General features: G+C 45.5%; 1 protein-coding gene across 7 annotated transcripts in view; it reads right to left on the bottom strand.

Annotated features, from left to right (window-relative positions):
* Positions 1–12,437, bottom strand: part of chb (chromosome bows) — a 217,347-nt gene that overhangs the window by 43,077 nt on the left and 161,833 nt on the right. For all 7 annotated transcript variants that reach the window (XR_011894844.1, XM_050179158.2, XM_050179159.2 and 4 more), the window contains 6 exons: positions 11,310–11,392; positions 10,796–10,912; positions 9,908–10,093; positions 6,200–6,363; positions 4,031–4,109; positions 1,076–1,222 (listed from right to left, as the gene is read on the bottom strand). Coding sequence is in view for 6 of the 7 variants with exons in the window: in XM_050179158.2 (XP_050035115.1) it covers positions 1,076–1,222; positions 4,031–4,109; positions 6,200–6,363; positions 9,908–10,093; positions 10,796–10,912; positions 11,310–11,392 (776 nt within the window). In the remaining variant the exon portion in view is untranslated. The remainder of the gene's footprint in view (positions 1–1,075; positions 1,223–4,030; positions 4,110–6,199; positions 6,364–9,907; positions 10,094–10,795; positions 10,913–11,309; positions 11,393–12,437) is intronic.

Genomic DNA, 12,437 nt, shown 5'->3' on the forward strand with positions numbered 1-12,437 from the left:
TAAAGAATGATTATACGGCAATTACACGGTGGTGTAAGCAGTTACTTCTCTGAAACATGCCTTTCACCATAGTGGTGAAAGATGGTTCCACCACTTGATTGTGTGTTAACTACCAAGGTAGACAAGTCTGCATACTGTTAAGAACGGCCAGCTGCAGTGCAAGTTTGCCAGCCAGTTACGCCAGCGGTGGTAACCTCATCTTGGAATGCCGCCGCCAACCTCTAGCCTCGTCGCCGTTGCGAGTGAAGGAGTTTGATGAAGCAGGCTTTGTGCTGAAACCGCCAACCTCTAGCCTCGTCACCGTTGCGAGTGAAGGAGTTCGACGAAGCAGTTTTTGTGCTACCCGGCCGTGCCATCCGGGACGGCGCAGAGTTCTACGAAGCCCCTCTGATGTCGGCTCCAGACCATTACACCTGTGTGTGTGTGCAACACGAGTATGTGAGCCCGCCTCCTCCAAAAGGGCAGGTCATCTACGGTGACGTCGAACGGTGACGTCGAACGATGACTGGACGAACGTTTCCGTCCACTTGGAATCAAGGGGGGACCAAGTGCTTATAAGCAGCGTTTGCCGGCTGCTAGTGTGTGCTCGTCGTAGTGAGCTGTGTGCTCGTTGTCGTGCTAGAAATGTACTAGTGAGCTGTGTGCTCGTTGTCGTGCTAGAAATGTACTAGGGAGCTGCGTGCTCGTTGTCATGCTCGAAATGTACTCGTGAGCTGTGTGCTCGTAAGCTGTTGGCTGTATGTTAGTCTTGCGGGCTCCATATGGGAGTCACGCTAGACTGTCGATATATGTCTTGTCTAAGATGTAAATAATGTAAATAAATCCTGTTCACCGAGTTCCTCTCTACGACCTTCAACTACTTCAAATGGTGGCAGCGGCGAGATCATCCGACAACTCCTACATCTGATTGGCAGCGGTGAGATCGGCCTACAGCTCGAGATCGTCCGACGAATCTAATAATACACCATGTTTTTCAAGTTGCATAACACTTCTCTTCGAAATTCCAGAGAATTGCACTGGTGTTCCAAGTATTTCTTGTGCAAGTAAAGAAAATCCACAGGTATGAAACACTGACCCTCTTAAGTTCAGGACTCTTCTGATCACGTATCCAGGAGAAGATCTTGGCAACCATGGAGTGTGTCTCGGGAGTGTTGACCAGCAAGTCCCCAGAGTCCATCGCTTGGAGCAGAGACATCAAATACCGCAGAATTGTGATCTTGACCTGAGAAGAGAGGCAACAAGGAAGGGCTTAGCAACAGATTAAAATGTCTTGTCCAACTTATGCTATCTGTGTAAAAAATATGCTAGAGATATTTTATACACCAACAAGGGAAAATTAGAACACTGCACCAGAGTAGTACATATAGTAAGTGGCAAACTGGGATGCACATGCATGTGTTAAAGCAACAGAGCCCCATCATTTTTCAAACTTTAATTGACTAACACTTGATGAAACAACCAGCATTGATTTTTGTTTAAGGTGTACTCATATGCCTGAACAACATCCTCAAGTAGAAGATTACATCTTAGCTGATGAAAAACCAAAGGTCAAAACCAGAGAGAGAGAGAGAGAGGGGGGGGTTGAAGGGGCTGTTACTTTAGCACATGCGAGTATGCTGATGAGTGCTTTTGCAGAAAGACTGTTAAAGGGAGTTCTGCAATGGTCTTCATGCAGTGACAGTGAAAGCTTACGAAGGCTGGTGTGTGGTGGTGTGGTTGGAATCAAATGTCAATCACAGAACAGCCATCAATGCAGCCAACGTCACAGCCTCGAATTTGCTTTGAAAATGTAACTATATATTTTTATATAATAAAAGTTACCTTGCATATACGTCACTCAAATAGACAACTTCTTTGCATGTTTTATTTTAGCAATAATACAGAGCTTTTGTTTCTCGTCCCATGTTTCACCTGCTCCATGTTGGAGATCAGCTAGGAGGGGCACAAATTGACAAACATTTTGTGGGTACTGCATCTAGACCTTTTGGCTAACATTAATTTTAGCATCTGCTCTTACGAGTACAGTGCAGTCCACTTATAACGATACCACATATAACGATATATCGGTTATAACGATGGGTCGACATGAGAGTGTCATTTTATGCATTAGGTCTATGGGGAAAAAAACCATTTATAACGATAGGTTATTCACCGCATATCGGATATAACGATCAAAATTGTGCAGTCTGGACGGCGTTTTCCGTGCCAAATAATCGTAACGTTTGCGTTGCTTAGTTCCCTGAAACGAACAATGTCGAGACGAGGCGATGTTTACCTCCGTAAGTTCGTATCTGCCGCCATTACCGCGCAGCGCGTCTCGCCCCGCCCGCGCACGAGTAGGCGCAGCCAACGTTGGCGCAGCGCGCCACAAGATGGCGCTAGCTGCTTCATGCGCGTCGGCCACAGTCGCTCCGAAAGAGAGAGAAAGAAAAAAAGAAGCGACAAGCAAAGCGGCGCGGTGGCGCCCGTCCCGCGTCTCTCTCGCGATAGCAGGCTGACGCCACCGAAGCAGCGTGCAGTTCGAAGATAGCGCCGACAAAGCGCAAAGCTGTGTCGCTTGACACGAAGATGGATATTTTGCAGGACTCTCGATGCGGCTTCAAGGTGAGCGCCCTCGTGAAGAAGTATGAGCTCGTCCAGTTAACGATATCAACCATCTTGAAAACCGGGAGCACCGCGATTGTGAAGGCAGGAGCTATCAGCGGCCATTCCGATCAGCGGAAAAGGGTTTAGAGACCCCTTGTACGCCGATGTTGAAGAGGCGCTTTACCAGTGGTTCATCACCAATGGCTTAAGGCGGGCTTTGTGCGTAAGGACGAACTTCCCCAACCCGCTGAGACCGACCCAGTGGAAGTCGCTGACATAACCGAGCTCTGGGAGCTCGTTCCTACTGGTGACACAGGTGGTGTGTCGAAGGAGGAGTTTTTGACTGCAGACAGTGCTGCCTCGTTCTGCGATGAGGTCACCGACGAGGCGATCGCCGATGTGCTGTCTCGACAGACGCAAAGTTGTGCGACGGTGGCGACGGCATCAGCGACAGTGACAACGAGATCGACAGTGGCTCCTTGACCTCGACCACGATGTCCACGCAAAGTGCACTGTCGTCGATCGACTCCTTAATTGATTTTATGCATGCTAAAGGATTGCCGCCAGTGTTCGCGCAGCAGCTGGAATCCATGCACACCGCGGTTGTGAAGCTGAAGCTGCCGCAAAAGCAAGTGCAGATTTCGGACTATTTCGGTGCGCCTAATCCTTGACACGGTCATTGGCGCTAGAAATAAAGTTTGTTTTTCACGGCCTACTGTATACATCATCTATTCTTTAGAGCAAGCAGCGCATTCGAGTTCAGAGCTGCAAAGGTAAAGAGCGCAAACGCGTTTAAAAAAAATTTTTTTTTTTTATAACTGCAGTCCAGATATAGCGATCATCGGTTATAACGATCATATTTTTCGTCTTTATCGATATCGTTATAAGTGGACTGCACTGTATGCGTATGCACAGTTTACAAAAAATATATTTTACAGGCAAAACGCACATTTTCATACGAAGCTTGGACACAGTGAAGCATATGAAAAGGCTTGGGTATATTAAAGGAACTGGACTGGATATAGTGAAGCATTTGCAGTCTTGGGTGGAATTGGTGCTACGGCAAAACAGACCCCCAGAATTTCTTAAGAGTGCGAGAACTTCCTTACACAGCTTCACCGTCTTTGACGTACAAGTTGCTGGAATTGGTATATGTTTGTGAAAGCTTTCTTTTCCTAACAACTTTAAAGTTTAAAGTTCCTAACAACTAAACAACTTTAAACTGCCCACTTTGTTCTCACTGATATTTCAGAAGATTCATTTTGTTTGCATATCACTTTTTTGTTAACCCATTTCATGGTAAAGCACTCATCCATGCATCCAAGGCAAAATACGAATTTAAAGTTCAATCCACTTATGCAGATAGTGCAATATGCACTGTGGCAAACTGTCAGAATTTAGCATTTGTAAAAGTTAAAGACGAAGTAAAAGAAGTGGAACCAACCTTGATGTTAGGAGTCTGTGTTGGATCAGTGATGTACCTCACTACTGCCTGAAATTGTTCGCCATGGGGAAAGCACTCTCTGTGCATGGAGGATGAAAAGAAACAAACAAATAAGCAATGCAAAGTTGGTGTGAAATGTCCACTTTGTTTGAAATGCCATGAAATGCCAACTTTGCAACTTTGGTTGATGTCTGACAAGCATATTTCCGTGCAATGCAATATGCTTTACAGCAAAGGTAAACATGTAGCACATTTACCTCAACATAATTCCTTTGTGACTTTTTTTTTTTTACTACGACTTCTATGTATAAAATTTTTATGGCATACGGCTGCAGACGCAAAGCCCTGCCCCAAGGTAAAAACGCAGCACTGCATCAGAATGAAGCAAGTGTCTCAAGTCCCATTTAGCATTTGAATGAAGTTACATAACAGCAAGCATACCGAACATTTGCAATGTAGCCAAACCTCTATATATCGAAGACTGATATGTAGAATTATTGCCTATACTGAACACTTTCTATAGCACCTGGAAAATCGCATGCATTTTTAATTTATTTCAGGGTCGGACGTAAGATGGATATATCGAACTCTGTCACCCCAGACCCCGTGTGCTGCTCTGTTGACAGGTGGTGAGCTTTATCGCAACACCCTCGAAGATAGCGGTGGCACGATAGACGTTCCTGACTGCTGCGTACTATAGCTGTACACATCGATCGCACCGAGGGCGCTATTTGAACGTAGCGACATATGCATGCAGCGGCTTGGCTAGTTTGAAAACGTCAACGACACATTGCACAACGTTGGCATTGCATTTGTCACACTGACCTCGGTGCCGCACTCTGCGCCTGCTGCGCCTCGTGAGGACTGGCGACTTGCATCCACAAAGACGGGCGACAGTGCGCGCTCATTCCGCTCACTCACAGATGCCTCGGCAGACGCGACTAAATACTTTTTTGGTATTGACAGAGTTTCAAAATGCTTCGATTGACAGATATGGAGATCACAGCAGAAGTAGCGGCCAAACGAAGATGCTGCTGAGGTTGATCTCGCAAGTGCTGATGTTGCCTCGCTCCCGACTTGAACTGAGGCTGTAGCTGCTTTGGCCCTACTATGCCGCTACTGCGGCGCAATAGAGGGCACCGGCCTATCGCTTGTGGATTGTTAAGACTATGTTGAAGACTCCGTGCTTAAGCACGCGATTGCCAATAAGAAGCAGGCTACATTGCTGGAGTACTTTCAGCCAAATAAATACTTTGTGTGAAGCTTCAAGTGAGCATTTACTGCGGCATGATTGGGGCGCAATCTGGGATCGTTGTGCAAACCGCGCGTTCTGTTGCACTGCGTGCGATTGGCCTAGGCGGCGCCGACTTCGTGCAACTGACGAAGTCGCTGCGGCCTAGGCCAATTGTGCACGGCCCATTGAATGCGCGCTCTGAATGATTCCCGATCGTGCCCTTGGTTCATCGATTGATTTGCAGAAGTTTTTTTAAGAGTGCTTTACACGATTTTATATATCAAATTCTGGCTAAATCAAAAACTTTCACATCACCGCGCTGTTCGATATATAGAGGTTCGGCTGTAACACCTTGAATATCATGGAATGAGTGCAACTCGAAATGGCCAGGAAAACTACTTGCACAAGAGCAACATTCCTTGTGTGGCGAATTATACTTGACACATTCTGATAATGTACAGCGCCGTCTACTGTTGTTGAAAACACCTACCTAATTGGAATTCAGTCTGATACGCATGAGTGACATGCAGACATGCTTGACACACAAAGGCAAGAACTTCCTCAATCTACGTAATGTTTTCTGAATCAGTTTACGAAAGCCTTGCAATATTAATCGGAGTGTTGATAAATGTGATAACTACACTATGGAATAACAAACAGTATAGAAGTTAAACATTTATTAAAATCTTGCCAAGCTTTTTGCCAATAAAGCACTCTGGAAATTTTTTCTGAAGAAGTAACTGGAAACCTGAACGCACAAATTATCATGGCCCACCAACACATACAATGTTACAACAATGACTATCTTTTCCTTGAGGAGCTGCTTCAAGGAAAAGGTTCTTTTATAACCTGAATAAAATACGGCAAGTGCGAAAGCAAAATCTGAAGCACAAATAAGGCAAAAGACAAACAAGGGCAGTTAACTGCATTATTACCGAATTATGGAGAGGATCTTCTGTATCTTTGTTTGCAGCGAACTTAAAAGGTCAGTTCCCGTCTTGATGAAGAGACGGGTCAGCAGAACATACAGCCAGCTATGCAAATCCGCACTATGGACATGGATCAGCTCCCCCAAGGCTTCCAAGAACAGTGTGAACACCTGGTACAAGAGTGAAGAGCATCTTGTATTTCTGTGAACACAACCTGCTGTAGGTTGAATTATTTGCAAGGCAATAGCAATTAACACTTAAACAAAAATGTCGCACGTACCATGGTATGTTTAACGGTACTCAAAAATGATGAAAAGGCAGTGCACTTACTGAACTAATATAAATCACTGCTAGCTAGTACCACATACCCTCAGACCATAGTGAACTAAAATTAGGAGTGTTTGTTAAAAGGGCAAACGCAGCATTACAAGCAAACAAGTCTCTTAGCATACACAGGGCACTTCAGAGAAGGCGAATTATTGTTGTATAGTCTGTAAAGCATGGCTACACAAGTGACGTAGCCTGCTCCGCTACGCAAGTTCTCATGTACCATGCAAGTTTAAAACTTGCCATACTTTTGCTACAATTTTGTGTTTATTTGGGCGCAGTGGAAACTTTGAAATTTTCTAAAAGTGTTAAAAAAATGTGCATTTACAAATAGTCACTATTCGATTCGTTGTTCGAAAGTTTTGAATAATTGCACACCCCTAATTAAAATAATGTAACTACAAGAGGACAAAGCTTCATTTTTTACAGGTATGGTATAACTTTGTACAAGATTTAACCAATATGAAGGACATAACACCTGAATGACTATTGCAGCATAGGTGAAAGCTGGAATCTTACTTGCTGTGCACGTCACGTAGTTCTCATATATGATATGATAAAGCTTTATTAAAATTTGGATGGCTCATCGGCCTACTAAGGGTAATGGGGTTGGGGAATCGGGAGATGTCGACAGGGCCAGCTAATATATACCAAGAAATGCTCCCCCGCACGGTTACATCATGCAGGGAATGCCCTATTCTGCAGCAAGTGGCAAAGGCATACAGCACATGCAGGACACTGCTGGCCTCTGCTGAGGAATGGATCCCCTCTTCGTAGCTGGTCACTTGCCTTGGTGCTTTCGTGAGAGGGCTGCGTACTTGTGGCACTTGCACAGCGAGTGCCCGGTGGTAGCCGCAGCTGCTGATTTGCACACTGGGCAACCTGTTTGTATTGGTGGTAGCTGTACCGCAGTGTTATTTGGTCTTCTTTCCTTATGGGCATGCCAGCACACAAGTACATCCGGCTTAAAAGGCTCCTCACCAGGCCCCATTGCAAATTTCGGTTATACGATGGAAGTTGTTACGTGCCCTCTAGGGAGCATGTTGCTGCAAAAATTTTTCAAATTGGCTCATTAATAGCCGATATAGCAATATTTCAGTGCCGTGAACCCATCATTTGAGCAGGCGGGCTCCACTGCCAAGTGAGACACTCTCCACTCGCCCCGTCTAGCCTCCGCAAGTGAAATCCCTTCCCTGCGTTCTCCGATACTGGACCTCGAGGATCATGTGACACATACATCACAGGCCCTGCCTTCATTTTTTTTTCTCTCCTCGCTTTTTTTCTTCCTTTTTTTTTGTGCGGTACTGTGCACTTCCACTGACCGCATTGCGTACCAGCTGTTGCGATTGTCTCGTTTCGCACAGCGCACCATTTTGCATGCTGTGCAGGACACATGACTAGCGGTATAATTCAGTGCTACACGAATACTGAGGCAGAACAAGCGGATCGCAGAGCATGATCATGCGCTGGAACACGGTAGAAAATGGCATAGTTTCAGTACCTGCGCATGTGACTGCATAACCGTGGGAACAAGCAGACGAAGCGGAAGTAATCTTTTTGTTTCGGTGCAAAGTAAAATAAGAAACACGCAGACATTCCCTTTGCGTGTTTTATTATTTCTCTAAACTTCAATTCGTCCACTCATGCAGCAGATCACACAGATAACAGATGTTGCCTTGAATAATTCTCGAAGACACGTGTCACCACGAGCGACAAGTACGTACGTCACTGTCTGGCTCGGAGTGTGGTCGCCGCAACGGAAAGGGAAAACAGTGTTCGGATTGAAATTTCAGACCTTCCATGGTGCATAGTGATGTAATACTTTGCAAACAAGCCCGCTAGTGTGCATTATATGCTTTGTGCTTGTCAGCTCAAAATGGCCAGACCTGGTGAGGGGCCCTTTAAGTGCAATATTGGTGTAGGCCTTGTGCCTAAGTACTTGGCATGCATGCAACAAGCCTGCAAGCAGTGGATCTTCCTTCAGTGTATGTTTTCGTAGGCGCTCGCAGAGCTGTCATTGTTTCTGTTACTGTTCTAGGAAGGGCATCTCTAAATTTGCATCACTGTGTGAGGCCACAAATGTTGTTACATCACTGTGGCAGTTAAATGTTAGTATAGTGCTTGCAGCGCTGTGCACCCCTTCGTTCCTTAGCATGCAGCAATGGCTGGGAATCCACCACAAAGTTTCCACGGCACACACTGTGCGCAGCATCCTGCTAGCCTCCGCTATCTTGCTGGCAATGGTGTAGGTGGGGGGTCGCATAATATGCACACTGCTGTCTGAAAGTCAGCCTTCACGGTTTGTTTGGAGCAAGAGAATTCCAGGAAAAGGATGTTTTGCGGTGCCGTCTCACGGGCCCCAGAAGTCGTCACAGTCAATGGACAAACATGGCGGCCACTGACTGTGGGGTCAGCTCTGGGATGAAGAGGCGCCTGCTCGGGGAAAGGCCCCTGTCTGTGAGAACCCTCTCACCTCGGTGTGTCTAGTGAAACCTGTCCGGAAGTGAGTGTGTAAACACTCCCCCTCAAAGGCGGGTCGGCTATGATGACTTTGGACGCTCCCATTGGTCGAAGGTTGAACGATCGTTTTCCCTCACTTAGAAATCTAAGGAGAACAGTGTTTTTAAGCAGCCGATGTGTGGCTGCTGAGTGTGCATTCTCTTTCAGACATGCTAGACTGATGAACTGTAACGGGCTCCACCCTTCATGTAGATACTGAAAATAAATCCCACATTCCTCGTTCTCGATGAGAACAACTCTCTCCCTTCAACAATGTCCTCAGCATGGATGAGTTGGACGACGGCATGGGCCAGCTACCATTTATTTCATGCCCGACCCCAACCCTTACAGTACAGTGTGCGTAGTTGTTGCTGTGTTTTTGGCTGCCTTCTGCTGGCCTCCCCCCATGCTGCGAACATGGAAACGGTACACCTGCTGACCCACCTCAGCATGCTTGGTGCATGCCTCCTCGCCACTTTGCTGCCGGCAGTTGTGGCCATCGCAGCTCTCTCTCATTCATATCACCCGAACTGGCAGGGGATGCATTCGGGACATCCCTCGAAATGTGGCTCATAGTATACAGTACGCTTCGGCCGGGGAATTGTACAAATTTGTATCAGGCCAAAATTTGTACCAGCCATGATTGTATCACCACGGTTTCACTGTACAACCTTCAGGCTATTACGAATGCTGTACTGAACGATTCCAGATTATTTGCACTAATGGTGTGTCAATTTTGCTTGACATCTACTTTGAGTCTCTGCTGGAATGCTGGCAGAATTGAACTCAAAACGTCACATTCAAAAGCATGTCATAGCTGCTAGGAACTGGTGAGTAGGGATAAAGCAACTGATCGGAAAAGTAAGCAGAGAAGGTCCCCGTGCACACCTTGGTGTGTGGGTCCATGAACATCTTGGTGAACATGTCGGTGACTTTCTTGAGGTCAGGCAGAGAGAGGGTGCGCCCCGACCGCAGCACTGACAGCAGGCCCAGCAAGCCCTCTTTGCGGTCTGACCAGTGGATACTGGAAAGATGCTTCAAGATGCTTGGCACATCTTGTAGTGGGATGTGGCCCTGCAACAACATGCGTAAAATTCAAACAGCTACATGTCAACTCACCCCTTACGTAATGCGCTTCATGTAAGAGACGATGTTACAAGCCGCTGTTTATTGTAATGCTAGTTCTTTTAGCCTTTGCAGGTTCATAGAGAGGCAACTAACCGACAGATTAAACTTGTGGGAAAGGAAGGCCATTCCAGCCTGATGCTGCCCGGTAGGGAAATGAAATAATGTGGGTACGTGGGCATAAAACATCACAGGAAATGAAGTGCCATTTTGCATTTTATCCCTGAGAAAGGAGATTCGAGTGCTGACGAAAGCTACACTCTGCAGCCATCAGGTTTAGGGACATCAAATTCAGTGTGCATGAACTGGTTAACCTGTACAAAAGAATGTCACAGAATTTGTGGACAGGCGCTTTTCAAGTTAGTGTTCTATTATGCACTGCATTTACATGCATATGAGTTTTTCCAGAATTACTTGCTGAAAAAAGAGCACCTCACATTACAATCAGAAGCATGTTCTGAATGTAACAGGACAAAGAAACCTACAGTGCACTTTTTTGAGAAGTTTCTATATCTGGTTTTAAATAACCATACCAATTATTTTAATTGATTAAATACCTTTGTGTGTTAAACACATATATCAAGAATCATGTAGAACACATCCACAAGCAGTATAGAGCATGTATTAATGAGCAACCACAGAAGTGCGCACCTCATAACCACCTCTGTTGTAGGAACTGAACGAGCGGTCCGAGCAGACACTAGACGTTTCGCTCTCATCCGATTGATCGTCGAAGGCGTTGTAGCGGTTCTTTCTTGGAGGTGTGTTCTGTGGAGGAGAATGGTGAACACAGCTTAGAACACTCAGGTGAGTTCAGTTTAAACTTCTTTTCTCTTGGAAGTATATGTATCTGAAAAAGAGTACAAAACTTTAAAGGTGCAGAGGACCTGTTGGGGCTTGTGTGCGTAACACTAATATGTACAGTGAAAAGGGACATGGTCCCGTTTTAAGAGTTTATAAAGTTCTTGCTAAAGAGGAAGCTAGTTTTATAATGGCACGACAGTGATACGCTATTCTAACGAATGTTATGATAGGAAAGCAAGCACATAATGAAAAGGGGATTGCATCTTTTCTCACCACACTGTTGCATCATAAGGAAGCAATAATCCATCTTTAGTAAACCCAGTATCCTCACGTGCTATGTAAAGGGAAAGGGTTTGCTTACCCAACATTCCAAAGCATCTGCCACAGCAGCCTCTGCCTCTTTACTCTGTTGCAGTATCTGCTGTGCCATCAATGGAGCGCCAGCTGTTGTTCACAGAGAACATGGAATAGGACAAGAGAACGTACTGAAGGCTTAGAGGTGCAGGAAGTACAAGTATTGTCCCAAGCAAGAATAGTGGCCTGGAGACATGTTTTCACAACAAAGAAATTTAATCAACACCAAGGTCTCATTTTGCGAATCGGTTCATTACCATCTCTGGTCACGTACAGCGCTTAGCAATTCAAAGGTGATACTCTGAGCTTGTGGCTGCTGGTGCTTTTTGAGTCGTTGCTGGGTGCTGGGGAAACCTAGATGGTGCGCAATGTGGTACACTATGAGAGCGGGAGCCTTTATGACGTAGCACGAGTGCATTTGACCTTCCAGCGCTCACTGCTAGCACAAAAAGCGCCTGCCACCATGCAGTTCAATTATCACATTTGAATCCATGAGCAATGTGCATTCACAGAAGCCCATAATCCCTGCCTACCTAACTCTTTCGTTACCAAGCCTATAGAAAGCAATCAACTTGATCTACAGTTTTCGCACATGATGTTAAACATATCCGTTGGAATTTTCCTGCTAGTAATGCCACTGCACTGCCTGAAATGACAAATGAAGTTGACGACTGAACTATTGATCACTTTGGTAATATTTAGCAGATTGGGGAGTCAAGCAAAATAAAACTGACTGTAGCTATAGTCAAAACTGGACTCCAGTGCTCCTAACACTTTCTCAATAAAACAACGAAAATTAGGTCGACTCAGCTACCCAATTCTTAAATGACAGCATCAGGGAATACCCAGAACCTTCTGTCATGCTGTCCAATTTTCTGACCCCACATATAGGCTGTTTTAACGATATCTCAAACAATGGTAGGTGCTCATGAGTTCGTGCTATTTTGATAATTGTGTTCAACTAATATCAAGTGCAAATTTATTGTTCCCCCGTGTGTTCGCTTTATCTATCAGTGTTTAGACAGCAGACATACAAATTATTACAAGCATTCCTTCCCATCTTGTGGAGTTTTCAGGCACACAAGATCACAGAGTCGATTACAGGCCAACCTTCGACCGAAGCTTGTCTAGCAGT

This window comes from Dermacentor andersoni, chromosome 5 (assembly GCF_023375885.2).
Source record: "Dermacentor andersoni chromosome 5, qqDerAnde1_hic_scaffold, whole genome shotgun sequence".
Lineage (NCBI taxonomy): Eukaryota > Metazoa > Arthropoda > Arachnida > Ixodida > Ixodidae > Dermacentor > Dermacentor andersoni.